Source organism: Urocitellus parryii, chromosome 4 (genome assembly GCF_045843805.1).
Source record: "Urocitellus parryii isolate mUroPar1 chromosome 4, mUroPar1.hap1, whole genome shotgun sequence".
NCBI classification, from domain to species: domain Eukaryota; kingdom Metazoa; phylum Chordata; class Mammalia; order Rodentia; family Sciuridae; genus Urocitellus; species Urocitellus parryii.
This window is the reverse complement of record NC_135534.1, coordinates 206,823,110-206,840,999: the sequence shown is the minus strand read 5'-3', so window position 1 is coordinate 206,840,999 and position 17,890 is coordinate 206,823,110. Positions and strand designations below refer to the sequence as shown.

General features: G+C 53.1%; 1 protein-coding gene across 2 annotated transcripts; it reads right to left on the bottom strand.

Moving 5' to 3' along the window:
• Positions 1-11: 11 nt before the first annotated feature.
• Pomt1 (protein O-mannosyltransferase 1) lies at positions 12-17,366 on the bottom strand. 2 transcript variants are annotated; one of them, XM_026386557.2, is made up of 20 exons: positions 17,260-17,365; positions 16,612-16,761; positions 15,135-15,241; positions 14,937-14,987; positions 14,162-14,308; positions 12,938-13,049; positions 12,543-12,608; positions 12,361-12,454; positions 11,953-12,108; positions 10,944-11,074; positions 10,508-10,603; positions 8,656-8,748; positions 6,882-6,978; positions 5,056-5,148; positions 4,685-4,805; positions 4,191-4,288; positions 3,530-3,643; positions 2,166-2,292; positions 1,126-1,303; positions 12-799 (listed from the first exon to the last, which is right to left on the bottom strand). In XM_026386557.2, the coding sequence occupies exons 2-20, from the start codon at positions 16,731-16,733 to the stop codon at positions 625-627; spliced, it is 2,178 nt and encodes a 725-aa protein (XP_026242342.2). In that variant the 5' UTR covers positions 16,734-16,761; positions 17,260-17,365; the 3' UTR covers positions 12-624. The 2 variants fall into 2 exon arrangements, with proteins under 2 accessions (XP_026242342.2, XP_026242343.2); XM_026386558.2 differs by lacking the exon at positions 4,191-4,288 and having other exon boundaries at positions 3,530-3,666; positions 17,260-17,366.
• Between the last annotated feature and the right edge of the window lie 524 nt (positions 17,367-17,890).

Here is a 17,890-nt window from a genome sequence, read left to right as displayed (position 1 = left end):
AGATACAAATGTCAGTTCGTCTCTTTTATTTCCACTAGAAAAGAAGGCAAAGGGAGGGCAGAGAAATGTACAGGTGGCCCAACCTCGACTAAAATCTCAGAAGGGGTTTTTAAAAAGCAACCTGAGGAGTCAGTCTTTAAACAGCATTTGCTGTAGGCCTCAAAAAGATGTCCACACCACCAGACGGCTGTCCAGGGTGGCCTGCAGGGCCTTGCTGAGGACAGGGACAGCCTGCTCAGTTGAGTGAGTCCATCAAATCAAACACCAAGCCCACACCGTGAGGGCCTCTTGGGCAGGTCCTGGCTCGCAGGTCACTGGCCTGCCTTCACATGTCGCTCCTGTGTTGGCCACTGAAACTCACATGTCTGAGCTTAAGGGGCCTCATGGGTGGGAGGGCGTGGAGGGAGCATGTTCTTCACTATTCAGAAAAATAAAACCTCCAAATAATGTGCTCTTCAGAGGACTGCTTTAAGAATGAAACCACAATTAAGCAATTAAGTTCCAGGGCGACTTTGTGAGCCCACCAGGCTGCAGGCTGACAGCCCTCTGCTTGTCAAAGATAAAAATGGTTAGAAGAGACCCTGTCCTACCCCAGCCCAGACGATTCTTGCTGTGCTTGTTCTGCTAGTGTTTTCGGATCAGGATGTCCCAGCTATCTTTCCAGCGAAGGGCCTGGAGTTCACTGGGTGAGAGTGACCTGTCCCCGTAGGTCAGTGGGCGCAGCATGTTTGACACGTGGCATGCAGTGGAATACCAGGCTATGACCAGGGCACTGAAAAGGCTTCTCTGCACCTGGGACCTGTGGGCAGCAGTGCAAAGCACTGTGAGGACGCCTGATTGTTGCTCCACAGTGACCCTGCTTAGCCATTCTCTTGGAATCCATAGTCTACATGGTCACCTGCCAAGGCCTGTGGACTTTTTTCCCCCTGATCCTTGGTACTCTACCACTGAGCTACATCCAACCATTTTACTTTTTGAGAGAGGGCCTGGGACTTGCCATCCTCCTGCCTCCCCCTCCTCAGTAGCTATAACTACAGACGTGGCCACTGCACCTGGCTGGCTGTGCCTCTCCCAGCCCACGTTGCACCGAAAGCAGCCTGCATGACCCTCAGCCCTGCTGCCAACCTGCACAGGTGATCACTGACGTGCTGCAGGACAACTGGGAGCAGAAGGATCTGGAAGGTGAGTGCAGGCAGGTAGTGGTAGAGGAAGAGTGTCTTCTCCATCAGGAAGAAGGGCAGGTAGTTCAGTGCCCAGCCGCCAACACACAGGGCCCCGGTTAAAGCCCACTGCCGCCAGGCATCTGCAGGAGGGCACATGTCAGAGCAGCACTGCCACAGGGGTCGTGTCCCTGGGCTCACCCTTAAATCCCAGGCTTACAACCTTGGTGCCTGACCTCTCGCTCCCAACCTTCCCACTCTCAGGAGGAAGAGTGGACAGGAGAGTCATGAGAATTTGTAGCCTCCTGCCTGGACATAACCACCACTGTCTTGTGATGGCCCAGCCCCGTGGGAGGGCAGGCCTTGCTGTGTGTTAATCACTGGGCCCCTGAAGCCTGGGCTGGCCGCACAGGGCAGATGTGGTCCAGCTGGGCCACCTGCTCTCATCTGGGCATTTCTTCTGGGATTTATGGAGGTGGGGCTGCACTTGTCCACCAGCCCAGAGTTACATGGAAAGTCAACAGAGAGAAGGGTCACGCACTGAAAGATGAGCAGAGATAGAGTGGGGCAAAGGTGCTATGCAGCTCCAGTAGTTTTTGGACCTGGGCCAGGCCCTGGAGACACCCACCCCACACTGGTAGTTTTCGCTTCTCTGTTTCAAGATGGTCTCAAGTGCATTTCTGTTAGCTGCAGACAATCATCAGCCCTAGGTGCGCCTGTCGGCTGCTCTTTTCCCAGCATAGTACATGCAGCCAACTTAAGCGAAGGCCAGAGAGCACTACTGGCCATGACCCTTCCTGCTGGAGAAGCCAGAAACAACACCAGGAAACCTAACTGCCACCAGCTAGGGAGTCGAAAATAAAGTATTTCCCTATCTGAGGGAAATTTGCCTACCTACGCTTTAGGGCGTAGGTTCCCAGTACAGTTGGGCTGTCACTTAAGCGAGAGAAATCTCATCACAGTGAAAAGGAGAGGCAGTAAAAGGAGCTGGGGAGCTGCACCAACCCTCAGGGAGGTCACAGATACTCCTTCGCCGTCTGAGCAGGTACCAGAAGAAGAGCACGGTGTAGGCCGCTGTGGCGAGGCTGGCAGAGGCCCAGATCACAATGTTTCCAAGCAGGTGGATCTGAGCCTGAAAGCATATGGGAGTCACTCTCAGGCACCTGCCCTCTGTGCAGAGGGAAACTGCCGGGTTAAAGAAAACCACACGCCTACTCTACTACAGTGAAGGGCGAAAAAGCAGAGGCAGCCAAGTGCAGGGCATACACCTAGAATCCTGGCTAATCGGGAGGCTGAAGTCGGAAGGTTGCAAGTTCAAGGCCAGTGTAGCATGTTCTGGAGACCACCCCCCCACCCCATCTCAAAATAAAATAAAGGGCGGGATGTGACTTGGTGGTAGAATGTTTGCCTAACATGTTTGAGGCCCTGGGTTCAACCCATAGTATCAAAAGCCAAACAAAAACCACACAGGTTCATTCTGGTATCCTCCAGTCTCACCCTAACCTGGAGAGACCTGTTCTCAAGGAGAATCCTTCTAGGAAAATGCTAGGGTTCTTGATTTTGTAAACTAAAACTGAAAACTAGGAGTAAATGAGTTTTTTTTTTTTTTTCTATTTTTGGGCAGGGGACACACTGGGGGGGTGAACCCAGAGCCTGTGTATGACATGACACTAGATTTACCCTCATTCCTAAGATTTTCTTTCTCTTTTTGAGACAAGATATCAGTAAGCTGTTGAGACTGGCCACAATCTAGTGACTCTGCTGCCTCAGACCCCCAAATCACTGGGATTACAGGTGTGTGCCGTGGTGCCCGGCAAGATTCATTTTTTAACGAGAAAGCTGTTCATGGAATGGTAGGTAGTCCCCGCTTCTGCACATATGCTGGGTAAGCCCTGGGACCTGCTCCTGGTACTTTCTTTTCACAAGGGCTGCTCTCCTCCAACTGAGTGAGAAGGGAGTGTTTTACCACCTGCCCTTTCAGGGAGTATTCCGAGCACCCACTGCAGCCGACGCTGCCTCCACTCTGCGGTGTGAAGACAAGACGCACATAAACAGAGCCCTGGTGAGCTTGCCTACCAGGCGCTATGCGGACGACATCTTACAAACCACTTCCGTCAGGAAAAGGGCGACAGCACTCTCCCACAACAGCAACAAAGCTGAGGCTTTCTTAGACAGGCAAGCGTGAGGCTTACTCTCAGCATCTGATAGAGTATTGGCCCACGCTACCCAGCGTCCCGAGAAAACCAAGTCCTGGTCTGCTGCTAGAACAGGCTTGGCAGAAACCCAGGACATGCTGGCTGCTCTTAATGCCAGAGGGAATTCCCAAGGACGGGACAAAGCCCCGGCCAGCTGTCACAAGCGCTTCTTACACTGGTTGTGGGGTGCAGCCAGTAGGCGATGCTGGTGTCCAGGGCGACCCACTGCAGCGGCGTGGAGCTGTACCTGTGCTCAGAGTCCTCGCTGCGCAGCGTCAGCATCCTCCACTGCAACAAAGCATGGGCCTCAGCTGTTAGGATGACAGGTGCTCCAGGTCACACAGGTTTTGTCAAAGGTGTTTGTCAACTGTGCCCCTTGCCTGTGAACTATCCAACCTCAAGTTCATTTGGATTGTGCAACAGAAGCAGCAGGGCAGGCAGAATGAGTGCTTCTGGTCAGGGGCCTTGAACTCTAACCCAGCACATCCTCTGTGACTGGGGGCCTGGACTCAGTGCCCACTGGGCTCATGTTCAGGTCCAGGCCCTCTGAGTTCCTGACTTACTCCTCTAGGCCTCTGCTAGTTGACAGTGGCCCCTTTGGACTTGTTGGGTGACCTTAGGATGCTGTAGCAAGGCTGTAATTTCACACTTGGTCTGGACCTCCTTGTTCCTGACTGCAAGGGCCCAGGGCCCAGGGCCCCAGCGTTCCGCACATCACTCAGACTGGAGGGGAGACACGCCTTCTGAGTCTGAGGTCCCAGGTCCAAGATGAACGCTGGGAACTGCAGAGCTCAGCCCACACAGCTGAAGCCAGCTCCCTCCCGCCACCTGTCACCTGCAGTTCCGAGAATTTGGCCATAAAGCTGAGGTTCCTGCTGATGTCGACCTCAGTAGGGGAGTGCAGTTCCAGCTCCCTCTCCCTTTGCTCCTGGCCTGACAGAACACAATAGGACACCAAAGATAGGAGCAGAGTAAAGCCAGGGAGCTGACACGGAAGCCACCAGCTTGGCAAAAAACTCACCTCCCTGCATTGCCAACAGCCCACCTGACGCCTCATCGTGCTGCACCATCCCGAGTTTGCCCACCCCCCACACCCCCATTCACAAGGGCCTTCCTCCACTCAGAATTCTCTGCCTGCAGGGGGTGCGCTAGCTTCTCCCTGTGGCCCTTGGGAAAAGCCCTATGTTGTCCTCATGGCGGGACAAAGGGCTGGGATGGCCACTGAGGTGGGGAGTGCTCAGCTCCTGCCAAACCCACATCTGTCAGTGTCTTCTCAGGTGCTGAGTGTTGGAGATGGTGGGAGTCATAGGGGACAGCAGGAGGACTCACTTTTGCCATACCGGTGCTCCTCCACGTTCCACATCATGCTCCCATGGTGACCCCGTGACAGCTTCTCCCCTACGACCTCCAGCTGCTGGAACCCCCAGTCGGGGAGGTGTGCCCCGCTCAGCTGGCAAAACCAAATAAGATAAAGGGCGTGCCTGAAGGCAGTCCGGGCCGCCCACCTGATGGCTCCACTGTGGACGTCCCCCTAGGGTTCTGCCCTGAGCAGTTATAAAAACTCCCTTCCTCGATGTACAATAAATACACAGGGCAGTGACTTTAGTACTCCTCCTGTAGAAGGCTCTGGCCTGGAGTTCAGGGAACAGACTATGAGAGTCAAGGCTTCCATAACCAAGCCAGCCAGTGGCACTTCCTACCTTCAATATGGCGGACGTGTTCACGTGCACAAAGCGCACCTCTGACAAGATGGTCTTCCAGACTTCTCTATCTGACTCTCTGTTCACAATGTCCTGCAAAAGCAGACTCTGTCAGGCTGGGTGCATGGCTCAGAGGTAGAGTACTGTTGCGTGTACACAAGGGTCTGGGTTTGATCCCTAGCACTGCAAAAAACCCAACACCAGGACTGGGGTTATGGCTCAGCGGTACAGTGCTTGCCTAGCACATGTGAAACACGGGGTTCGATCCTCAGCCCCACATAAAAATAGAGAAAATAAAGGTATTATGTCCATCTACAAAAAGAAATTTTTTTAAAAAAAAGCAAACCCAGCACCAAAAATGGATCTTGACAATTGTTCCATTCTTTTTCAAATTTCCTTAAATGCACCAAGCAATGACATTAACATGGCTCTGAACAAAGGGGGGAAGCTCATAAGCAAGGGGGCTGCGAGGGGCTTATCCTGGATAGTGCCCCGGACACAACTCTGGTCCAGCCCATGGGAAGGCACACCGTCCCTGCCAAAGGCCACACAAGACAGGATCCCTCAGAGACTGAAAAGACTGAAGATTTTCTATCCTCTCTACCCTGCATGGTCACCTGGGGGTAGAGCGTGGTGGCCAGAGGCAGGCACTCCTTAGTCCCTGTCTGGTGACTATGAAGTTGGTTCATATGAAGCTTAGATGGTCCCCAGGGAGGGATTCCTCATTCTGGGACATGAAGAGTACTTTGTCCTGACACAGCCTGATGCAGTGGGGCCTCATGAGAACCCCATTTTATTGACAAGAACCAGGGAACCCACGAGGCTGAACAGGAGCAAATGCCCAGACATCCAGCTGGTCACTCTGGGGCCAGGCAGCTGCTCCTGGGGCACACCCTCCTTCCTCATCCTGTCAACTCCAGCTGACATGTGGGCATGTGGTGCCACCAGAAGGGAGGTGGAGGAGCAGGACCAGCAATGGAGCCTCTGGCAAAAAGATGGCCGAGAGGGAGGTACAGCACTCAGGAACAGGTAACCCTGAGTGGGACTTCCGCTGGGAGACCTCCCATCACAAAGGCCCACTCAGAGGAGGTGGGGTAGCAGGGTACAAGTGTGCGCAGTAGAGAAGGCAGAAGGGCAGAAGCAGGCTAAGTACACAGCCAGCCTCCGCAGACCACTGGCGTTATGGAGGGAGCCACCAGGGGCGGCGCCAAGGCTGGTGTGTGGTCACCCTATTGAGATCCAAAGGAGGCCGTGGGCACCAGTGGTAGCTGAAGAGCAAGCTTGACTCTCGTGGTGGATGACCGGACTTCGCTGTGCTGAGCATCCGGGTCCCTGCACTCAGGGGCAAGAGGCCCAGCAACTGCACTCCTCCTGCACGCTGCCTTTCCTGGGGGAGCCGAGTGGTGGCTGGGGGAAAGACAGCTGCAGGCTGCTGTTCTATGGGAGCATGAGAAGCAGGACCTGTCAGGCTGAGAGGCACTTCCCCTGGGTCACAGGGTGGCCGGAGCTCAGGTCCCAAGTGAGGACCAGGTTGTGCGGGTGAACAGTGGCAGGTTGGGGAGACGTACGAGCAGGCAGCCCTGCCTGGAACAGACCCAAAACATCCAGCCAGGTCCAGGAGCTCGAAGGCTCTCCACAGAGGAGCAGGAATCTACTCCCAGCGAAAACTTCATGACCTTCTTTGTGAATAAAACCAAAGACCCCACTTTGCAGTTGCATCAGAATGACCTGAAATCATAGCGGGGCATTCCGAACTGGAAAGTGCGCCCTGTTCACCCTGGCTCCTGATGGTCTAGTGCCCCACACGGCACTCTGCGTGGACTCACCACCCTCCAGAGATTCTGGGCGGGCATGGAGATGTTGTAGTCGATGTAGCAGGAGACCTCCTGGGCGTGGGGGCTCAGTGGGGCCGCGACATCATGCCTGGAAGCCAAGCAGATGGAGCAGCTGCAGAAACTGCCTACAAGCTACTCTTCTTTAAGGGAAAGAGGCAGCTGGCTTAAAGGACAACCTGGGTCCCTGCTAGTGGTCACTGCCTGAGGACACGCCCCCTGGAGCTGGCAGTGAGATGCTGAATAGGACCCCCACGGCTGCCCCTTCTCAGGGAGCACACAGATGGTCTTCCCAGGGTAGCTGTGACATAACTGGGTGGTGTCTCCACCCCGCTTTTTGGACCAGGGAACCGTGAATCAGAGAAAGGCAAGGCCATCACGGGCCTGGGGGTTCCGTGTCTGAGAGCCAGAGCCCCCAGCACTGCCATGCAGAGCTTGGCAGCAGAGCTGTTGGCCAGCCCCCAGCTGACCAGGGCCAAGCAGGGCAGTGGTGGGGGGCAGCCTGCCATGAGACCAGCTGCACTGGCCAGGAGCACCAGGTCCTCCTGACTCACCTGTGACCCATCACCCCTGCGCCAGCCCTGCTAGGTGCTGCAGACACAGGGGCAGCAGGAACCTCTGTGGCCTCTAAAAGATAGCTCCCCACACTGTGGACAGGGAGTGCAGGTGGCCCAGCTGGACCAGATCTGCCCTGAGGGAACCAGACCGGGCCGCTCCCAGAAACGCCTTCCCATGAGGTGACCTGGTGGTGAACAGCCTGGGTGGGACCTGGGGACTGAGTCCAAGCACAATGCAGAGAGGGGGTGCGGTAAAAGCCCCAAGTGCGATGCTCGGCCACTTGGGACTAGGAGGGAGGTCAGGCGATGGGGTGATGCATGTTAGGACACGAAGGGCCTCAACCGGGACAGAATGAGGGTGATGGGAAGTCGCCAGAGGGCTGTGGACAGAGGAGCAATGCCAGCGCACTACACCTTCTCAAGGTGTGGCCTGGGCCTGAGCGTGGCGGGGGCCAGGGGAGTCAGGAGGTCTGGACTTGGATGCGGGGTTCAGGGGAGAAGCAAACAACCCTCTGTAGGGTGAGTAGGAGTGGACAGAGAAGAGTCAAGGTGACGCCTGACAGGATCCGGGCTCTGTAGGAGCAGCTAAGCCAGAGCCGGGTACCACGAGCCCCCTGTGCAGCCAAGCGGGATGTGGGCGTTCCTGGGGAGGCTGGAGGTAGGGCACGGACCGGGGGTCAGTTACGCCGGACAAGGTGAGACAACCTATGAAGTGGGGTCCTGGCACGTGAAGGTGCACAGGGCACGAGGGTGAGGACCAGCCGGCTGGCAGCATGACCCAGAGGAGGTGGGAGGGAGAAGCTGGAGAGTGGCTCCCAAGCAGGAGAAGCAGTGGCCACTGTAGAGAAGGCAAGTCAGCAAGAGGACTCAGTCCTGACTGGGTTGGCGACATGGGGAGGTCTGTCTGAAATTCATTTTAAACGTGTGCTGCTTTACAGAGGAGCACCCGAACTCCGTCTATGTGGAAAGCACCGGAGCACCCTCTGTGGTATGGCTCTGACTGCGCCTCACACTCTGGTACGCACCGGGCCTGCCACCTTACCTGCACCAGGTGTTTCCTTTAAAGCCCTTTCGTCAGCTGTGTCCCCGGGTCCCCTGCTGACCCCTAAGGCACATACAAGTGCCGGGCAGCAGTTGTGTCCTGCTGGACAGTGGCAGCAGAGGACATCCAAAAGCAACAAGTGCGCCATGGTGAGGGGGCAGGTACTCACGTGTTGAGGAGGCGGGTGGTCATGCCGTGCACCAGCTGCACCACGTCCCCGTGCCGCACAGGCCGCAGAGGGCTGTTCACCACCAGCTGATGCCTGGGGAAGATGTGGTGCTGTTGGGTTGGGTACCCCGAAACCAACAGCTCTCCAGGAGGTGCCAGGGCTCCAGACTGCCAGCAGAGACCGTGGGGTCCGCAGCTGCCCACCCACCCACACCTCAGAGGCAATGCTGTGTGGAACCATGGCATGGTTTCACTTAACCGCTTTCTAAAGCTTAAGGTCACTTTCCAAATGGCCATGTGGGATTGTCTGCCACTGTCATGCTTGTCTGCAAATGCTACAGTGACAAATGCTGAACGTCTGCCAACACTCCCTTTTAAAGCGAGGATCTTCTGTTCATAACCACCAAAGTAAGAACCAGTTAAATGCCAGACACTGGGCCACATGCTGACAAGTGGCTGGACAAGCCAGGTGGTGGCCAGCTGCCCTCACATCACTGCAGTGAGCAAAACTGATAAGGAGCAAATGAACATGCAGATCACATCAGCAGCTGCATGCAGTGGACACAGAAGGCAGGGGTGATGGTGATAGCAGGGGGGTGCGGAGGCTGTACAGGGTAACCAGGAAGCCTCCCAAGGACCCGGCCTTCACATTCCTAATAAGAAGGTCCAGCCAGGTGGGCTCTCAGCCACCTCTGTGCCCTGCTCTGGACACAGAGGTGCCTGAGAGCTGAGCATGTAGGCAAGGCTGGAGACCAGAGGCTGGGACAAGAGCACCTCATGCAGGGGATGAATTCTAAGGGCATCAGAAGCTCAGGGGAGTTTTGAGCAGAAGAGTGCCTGGTAATGAGGACCCCTCCATGGCAGCTGATGCTGGAGTGGGTGTTATGGTTGGATGTGAGGTGTTCCCTCACACTGGGTTATGAGAGCCTTTACCCAATCAGTGAAATAATCACCTGACAGGATTAACTGAGTGGTGACTGAAAGCAGGTGGGCTGTGGCTGGAGGGGGTGGGCACTGGGGGCGTGGTGCCGGGTATATATTTGAATCTGGCAAGTGGAGTCTCTCTCTGCTCCTTGATCATCATGTGAGCTGCTTCCCTCTGCCACACTCTCCCACCATGATGTCCTGCCTCACCTCGAGTCCCGAGGAATGGAGCCTGCTATCTATGAACACAATGAGCTCCTAAATAAACTTTTCCTCTTCTATGATTATTGTGGTTGGTCTTTTAGTCACAGCAGGGAGAAAGCTGACTGAAACACTGGGGTACATAGGAATAGGAATCTGGCCACCAGCAGACAGGGCAGGCAGTGGAGACAGGCAGGTGGTGGAAACAGGACCTGGAAGGTTTGAGATCTAATTTGCAGGCAGAGGCCAGAGCCTAGGCATGGGGAGTGAGCAGAGGCCTGAGGAAGGTGATGCTGCTTTCATCTTTCTTTTTTTTTTTTGGCACTGAGGATTGAACCCAGTGGCATTTAACCACCGAGCTACATCTCTAGCCATTTTTTTTGAGACAGAGTCTCGCTAAGTGGCTTGGGGCCTCACTAAGTTGCTGAGGCTGCCTTTAACTTACAATCCTCCCGCCTCGCCTCCTGGTCCTGGGATTGATTATAGCATGTGAAGCCATGCCCAGCAAGATTCTATTTTTCTGAGAGGAGTGGTAGTGGTGGTGAAGGGCACTGGAAGAGGGGAGTTTGGATCATGCCTGTGACACTTCTAAGAGGAGGCCCTGCATGGGCATTCCAGCCTCCCAGGCTCAATGAAGGGTGCTGGGTGGGGGGACCCAGTTAGAGCCCAAAGACCTGGTCCAGCCAGGCCTGCTAAGTTCTGCTGTGGAGTGCTGGGCCTGTACTCACCTCCCAGGATCCTTCACGATCCACCAGTTGTTGACATCCTTGAAGGGGTAACAGGTCACCTGCTGCTGGTGGGAGCTGCCCCGGCCATTCTCATATCTGCGTGAGAAAGTCAACAGAGTGGTCAGCCAAGGACCCATGGCTGTTCTCCCACAGGTTCCACAGAGGGAAACAGACTTCAGCAAATACCACCTAGTGAGGTGTGGGGGAAAATGAGGCTGAGGATACGGAGAGAGCAGCACTAGTGTCAGACAGATCCTTGGAGGACACAGGAGGAGCCAGTGTGCTGTACCATGCCCCCAGCTCTAGGCTTTCACATATGCCACAGCACTTGTGGGTGGCTCCAGAGCACAGCGCCTCTGCTCTTGGAGAGTGAGAGCCGCCCACGTCGGCAGAGCTGTGAGAAGACAGAACAGTCCATGATCTTCACTTTCCTTACATCATGGGGTAGGTGCTTTGGTGAGAGTGGAGCCAGCAGGGCAGGGGTTTGCCAAAGACGCTCCTCAGGGTGACCTGGGAACCGAAGGCCACCTCCAGTGGCTGGCCTTGGGTAATGCGGGCCAGCCCTCCCTAGACAAATGGAAACGGAGGAAGGTGAGTGTGGGAGCGAGATCCTAAAACAGCCTCCCTGGCGGGGGTAGTGGGAACTGCTGTTATCTAGTTGGTTATAATTAACTCGTGCAGTTGTGTCCTATTCACTAAGAATTACAATTAGAGCTCCTGGAGAGAGTGCTGCCCCTGGATCAGGCACTCGGCTAAGTTTTCCGCTTGTACCCGCATTTAGTTCCCATAAAATTCCTGTGAGACACAGCTTATGGGATGTCTTGGGCTGCAGTGGGCCTCAGGGTGACAGTACTTGCCCAGCAGCACGAGGTCCTGCCTTCATTCCTCAGTAACACCAGAGAGAGAGAGATGAGAAAACTCAGAGTGGGGCTCAGAGACGGCCCAATGGGCTCAGAGACTGACTCCTACCCATGTCACTTGGTCCATCCTACAGGCTGAGCATCTCTTATGCAAAATGCTTGGAGCAACAGTGTTTCAGACTTTGGATTTTTTTTGCATTTTGGAATATCTGAACAGACCTTAACAGGTGATCATCCCTAATCTGAAAATCTGAATCAGAAATGTTCTAAAATCTGAAATTGTTAAGCATTCACGCTGGCACTTGGAAAGTTAGGGATTTTGGAGCATTTTGGATTTCAAGATTTTTAGGATAGGGACACTCATCTTATACTGTATTTGCAGTTAATATAAATGAACACCAGACCCGAGTCTATCCTGTAAGGCATTTCAAAATGCCCAGAGTCATTCAGAGAATTAAAGCGAGTCAGCCTCTTCATTTATTCCATAGCATTACTGTATTCAGGATTCCTTTACTGATGTGGCTGATACATTCTTGACTGAATTCCTATAATGCTCACTTGACAATATTAATACATCTTCCTTACCTCCAAGCTGGCTTGGAAGGCACTAGACATGATCTGGTCATGGGGCCCAGAGCGGTAGACCAGCATCAAGTGGACATAGAAGAAGAGTAAGTACAGGATGACCGGGATGCCCAATAAGGCCACCACTCTGGCAAGCAAGTGAAAAAACACACAGACCTGCCAGAAGATGCAAGAAAAAGTCAGTTCCTACTCCACGGCAAGATATGTCCACGTCCAGATGCTAGGCTTAGAAAAAGTCAGCAGGAGAAACTCGCCCTCCCACACACAGGTGCCCTCACAGCTAAAAGGCCAGGCTGCCTGGCTTGTCTGCACATGAAGCTTTGAGCACTGAGGTCTTTGCACCCAACACTCCCTGGGACCTGTCATTCCCACAGGCCGGCCTAATGCAGCACTGACGTCAATACTTACATTTGACAAGGTCTGGTCTCCAATCAGGTGCCAGGCATGGACGGCAGCGACACCAAGCACAAGAAAGTAGGTGAAAACACCCATGTATTTGATGCTGCAAAGACAGAACTGAATAAGGCCACGATGGGACGTGGCCACACAGGAGGGGAGAGCCCTGCCCAAGACAGGGGGCGCTCACTCACCCAATGGCGCAGGCACAAGCGACCCCAGTTAGCACCAGCCAGAACCACCATTGCAGAGAGAAAGGGCTGATAAAAAAACAGAAGGTCAGGGACAGGTCACACACTACAGAACAGAGGCCAGAGAAGGCACACACTTCCCTGAGAAGTCTCTGGGTTGGCTGGTTCTATCACACACTATCTCCCAGAGTTACAGTCCCAACAGAATGCTTTTTTTTTTCCTAAGGAAAAATTTCCAGCAAGTTAAAGAAAAATGAGGATATATTTATGAAGTCATGTGCCAATGGCCAACCCCCCCAAACATTAGATGATTGAAAAATATTCAAAATAAAAGGTCTTAGAGCCCATCTAGAATCTTTTTTCTGAGAAATTAGGAAAGACAGCCCCACTTTCCATACCTGTGTTTTTGGGAGTTGAAGAACTTCAAGTAGGATAACACAGCCAATAGATTAAAAAATATTAACAACGACTCCAAAAGCATAAGCCTGGACTGAGTGATCAGGGCGTTCTCTGTTACAGAAAGGAAATTATGTGAGTATTAAGGTGGCACGTGCAAATGCGGAGACAAGCACATTCACACTGGAGACAGAGGACGCACTCTGTCCCCCTAGGGGAACTGGCTCCAGGACGGCCCCCAAGGAATCCTTGGGTACAGATGCTCATGTCCTTTACAAGAAAGGCAGAGTACTTGCATACACCTACACATCCTCCCTGGAAATCATCTGTAGATTACTTAAGACACTTGGCACAATGTAAATAATATGGAAATAGTCATTCTACTGTCTTGTTTAGAAAAAATAAATACACATGTTTGGTACAGGTGTAATTTTTTTTTTTTATTAATTTCTGATCCGTAGTTGGTTGAGTCTGCAGATGCAGAACACTAAGATACAGATGCTGGCTGTACTTCACTAACACAAAGACAACCTGCCACAGTGCCACAAAATCTGAAGGTGGAAAGTTCAGAAGTGGGGTGGCTAGCAGAGGACATGCCCCAGAGCCATGGAGGCAGGTAAGAATAAGAGTCTGAATCACATCTACCGATAACTTGTGAGTAGACAAGTCACTTAACTTCTCTGAGCCTTTTTCTTATTTGCAGAATACCAGCTTTGCAGAGCGCTGTGAACATAAAAACATTATATAGGCACAGGACCTCAGAGAGAGTCATCACCCATACTGGTATCTCTTTTATTCTGTAGTTTAACTTTTCTAACTGAACCAGTCTAGCTGATTTAATTCCATCTGTTCATAAACAAAGCTGAAAGAGGATAAACTAGCTCATGAGTCCATCTTAACTGGCCAAAGCCTGGGAGCGGGTAGAGGAGGATTATCAGTAACAACCAAGTGAAGACACAGGTGCCTTGGAGCAGTGTCTGGCAGGCCTCTCTTCATACAGCCACACCTCCACTACTGACAAGGATCAATCACACAGTCCAGCACTCCCACAGCCAAGGGACAGCCTGGGGTCGGGTGTTAAAATCAAAACTCATGAGCTGGATGTGCTTCTTAGTGTGGGATGCCAGGAAGCACGTGAGCTCCCCTCACCGCCTGCTGAAACGTCAGCATAGCCAGCACCGTTCTTCCCTTCGTGGCACCAGGAGCAGGCAGGGTCCGGGGCTTACCCATAAGCATCAACAGGGCAGCTCCCATGGCAGCAGAGTGAGAAAAGTGGAGCTCAGTCACTATCTGGTAGGCCATGGGGATGGAGAGTGCCCCAGCAAGTGCCGGCAGCAGGCGCAAGGACCACACAGGCACATTGCTGGTGTATTCTGCAAAGGGAACAACAGAGAGGAGCTGAGAACTGTGGGCATGCCATCTGCACCTACTGCAGGTTAGATTCTAAGATGTAAGTTCATAAAATGGGGATGATATTAATAACTGAGTGTGCAGACTATGGGTAAAGACTTTGAAACTAGCTTTGAATTTTTGTTTTGTTGTTTAGAGACAGAGTTTTGCTATGTTACCTAAGCTGGCCTTGGCTTCTTGTCCTCAATCATCCTCCTGCCTCAGCCTCCCAAGTAGCTAGGTATACTGATATCACCAATAGGCCCAATTGCTCTGAAATGAGCTTTATGCAGTCTAGGAAGCAGTTCTCACTAAGCACAGAATGCAGACTAAAGATTCTGAAGTTAATGTTCATTTATATGTATCCCATCTAGTTCCAAAACTACAAAATTATGCCACAGGATACATGTACCAAAAACTAGGAATGAAATAATTACAGTAACAAAACACTAAACTTTTATCAGACTTTTCAAAAGTTTTTCACCTATATGAAAATCATACCCTGAACTCAGATGAATAAAGGGCAATTGTTAATTCCTATGAAAACCATTATTTCCCCTTCCTATTATGCACACATTAAGAAGCAAAATCAAAGCTATTTTTTTTTCTTACCTGCTCCAATTCGGTTCCACAAAAAGTTACCATCAAATCCTCCTAAGTAACCTAAAATAGAAAATTAATTTCCTGGAGTACTGTGGCAGGCAATAAGGAAACAAAATAAATAAACAAAAGACAGTTTCTGCCCTCAAGAAATTTCACTGATAAGTTTCACTGAGAGCCCAAAAGGCAATGGCTACTAATGAATCTTACCTCCCAAGGCCAGCAGCATGTGGCCAAATGGTGGTCCACTGTCATCCAAAAAGAAGATCCGTTTCATGTAAAAAGAGATGTATTGCCCATAATACACTTCATCAAAACTGAAAACAAACAAAACATTGCATTCAACTAGAAATCTGAATTGTAACCAAGAAAAGAGTGGATGAATGCCTTTGTGCTTCCAAATGACTCTAGGTAAGTCATCAGCAGTGTCAGTCAGATCTGCTGCTCCAACTGTACCCCATCCCCAAATACTAAGCCATATACAACATCATCCATCCACAGGGAAGTGGGTGGAAAAATTCACCAACATAAGATGGCACTCAGACAGATCCTAGCTCCTGTTTCCGACACAGGTGCGTACTGCTGGCCAACCTACTGAAAGACCTCATAGGCCTGAGGGGAATCCCACTCCAGCTCTTCCTGGTGCCAGCACCTGCTAAGACTGTGACTTGGAATCAGACCTGATGACTCAACAAAACAGCTGCCAGAGTGAAAGGAAGACATTTGGGAACCAACTGCAATAAAATTTTGTCATACAATTGGGGGAAAGCTGATGATACCAAGGAAATGCTATCAATTTCTTAAGTGTGATAATGATCATAGTTACATGACTTTTAAAGAATTTTCATCTTCTATCCCTTCCCCAAAAAGAATCTTCATTTTTTATTTTTTAAAAATATTTTATTTTTGGGCTGGGGACGTGGCTCAAGCGGTAGCGAGCTCGCCTGGCATGGGTGCGGCCCGGGTTCGATCCTCAGCACCACATACAAACAAAGATGTTGTGTCTGCCGAAAAAACTAAATAAATAATTAAATAAATTCCCTCTCTCTCTCTCTCTCAAAAAAAATATTTTATTTTTCAGTTGTAGTTGGACACAATACATTTATTTTATTTATTTATTTTTTTATGTGGTGCTGAGGATTGAACTCAGGGCCTCACACGTGCTAGGTTAGTGCTCTACTGCTGAGCCACAACCCCAGCCCAGAATCTTCACGTTTTAAAGATATATACTGAATTATTTATGAAACACATCTAGGGTTCAATTCAAACTAATCCACTGCAGAGCGGGGGCTGCCTATGAGCTGATGACAGCTGAAGCTGGGTAATGAACATATGGGTGGAGACCATTATACGGTTCTTCCTACTTTGTATATATTTGATGTTCTCCATAACAAAAAGTTAAAAAAGAACATGTGTGTTAATAAGCAGCCCTTCAACAACAAAAGCAACCACTTCCCATTATGATCACAGCCAGGCTCTGAGAACCCTAAACAAGGAAGACTCACTTCCAAATCCATCAATCCTCTACCCTCCGATTTTAAAACGGAAAATCTATGGCTGGTAGCACATTTCCCTCTACTGCAACCATTTAACGGGGGCTGGGGGTGTAGCCAAGTGGCAGATCTTCCCCAGCATGTGTACATGACAGTTCTTCCTGGACACCCCTCCCACGCAGTTGTCTGCTTACACCACAGCGCGCGGGTAGGAGAGCTGCCACAGTCGGCTCAGAAGTCCCATTCCAGTCAGAGCCACCACATTCAGGTTGACGTCAGCCGTCACCACTATAGGGCGCTTCAGAACTCCCAACATGGTGCAGGAGAGCAGGCTTGGAGGACACCTGGGCAAAGAAGGGACGAGCCGCCATCAACCAGCGGGAGGCCGGGCGAAGGGCGAAGGGCTGGAGACTGGCTTCCTGGGGCACCAGGAGGAACCGCGAGCGGCGGGGTCGAGCAGGGAGGCCCAGGGGGCCCGCGGGGCACCTGCTGGGATGCAGAAGGGCGGCACACCTGGCGGGCGCTCAGGAATTTCACTTCAACCACCCGCTTCACAGGCACCTGCTGGGGGCGGGGCCACTTCAAGGACGTGGCCTGGGGTGGCCCTCGGGCCCTCCCCTGACTGGCAGCTCCGGTGCCAGCTGCGTGCACCCGATGGCCTGCCCTCCCTGCCCTGCGAGCCCCTTTCTCCCCAGGCCGCCTCCTCCCAGCTCCGCGGCCCGGCGCTCCTGTCCCCGCGAGGCTGCGCGGCCCCTGCGCCGCCAGGACCCCGACGCCCCGGCCCGGAGTGCCCCGCACTGACGGACTCCGAGTTCCGGCTGGGCTCGCGTCCCCAAACGTACTCGGGTTTCTCGGAGCCCGGCAGAGCGCTCCCGACGCCGGGTCACGCCTCGGAACCTCCTAGGAGGCCGACCGTTGGGGACCAAGCCTCTGGGGACCCCGCGCGATCCACCGTTCGGCGCTCGATTCGCCGAGCCTGCGGGGTGGAGCCGCAGAGTGCGCGCACTGGGCAGGGCAATGGCGCGCGTGCGCAGTCGGCGAGGACGCGGGCCCAGGTCCCACAGGAGTGCACGCTGGGAGCTGCCCGGTGGGCTGCTCCCCGCTCGGGCGTTCCAGGATCCCTGTGGAGTGTCTGCGCACACGTGTCTTTTTTTTCCTTCGGTACTAGAGGTTGAACCTGCTGCCGAGGCTGGCCTGGAACTCGAGATCCTCCTGCCTCAGCCTCCCCAGCCGCTGGGGTTACAGGCGGGCCCACTTTGCCTGGCGCCTGGTCTTCTTAAAGGGAGCGGGCGGTCGCTGGCTGCCGCGGGCAGTGCTGCGAGCCGGGCGGCGCCGCCCCGGACCCGTCCTGCCGCGGCTGCAGGCCTGCGCGCTCCCGGGCTCCGCGGCCCTCTGCACCCGCCCGAGCCCCCGTGCGGCGCGCTCGCCAGGGTGCTGCTGCTTCCTGGCTCCGGGGGCCGCGTCACCCTGGAG

Excerpts from the sequence above, each read along its gene's own strand:
- Pomt1 (XM_026386557.2), bottom strand. The coding sequence starts at position 16,733 with ATGTTGGGAGTTCTGAAGCGCCCTATAGTGGTGACGGCTGACGTCAAC. Across the intron at positions 11,075-11,952 it reads CCTTCCAAGCCAGCTTGGAG|GGAGGGCTGGCCCGCATTAC; the intron begins GTAAGGAAGATG and ends CCATTTGTCTAG. Across the intron at positions 3,644-4,190 it reads CCAAATTCTCGGAACTGCAG|TGGAGGATGCTGACGCTGCG; the intron begins GTGACAGGTGGC and ends GCTTTGTTGCAG.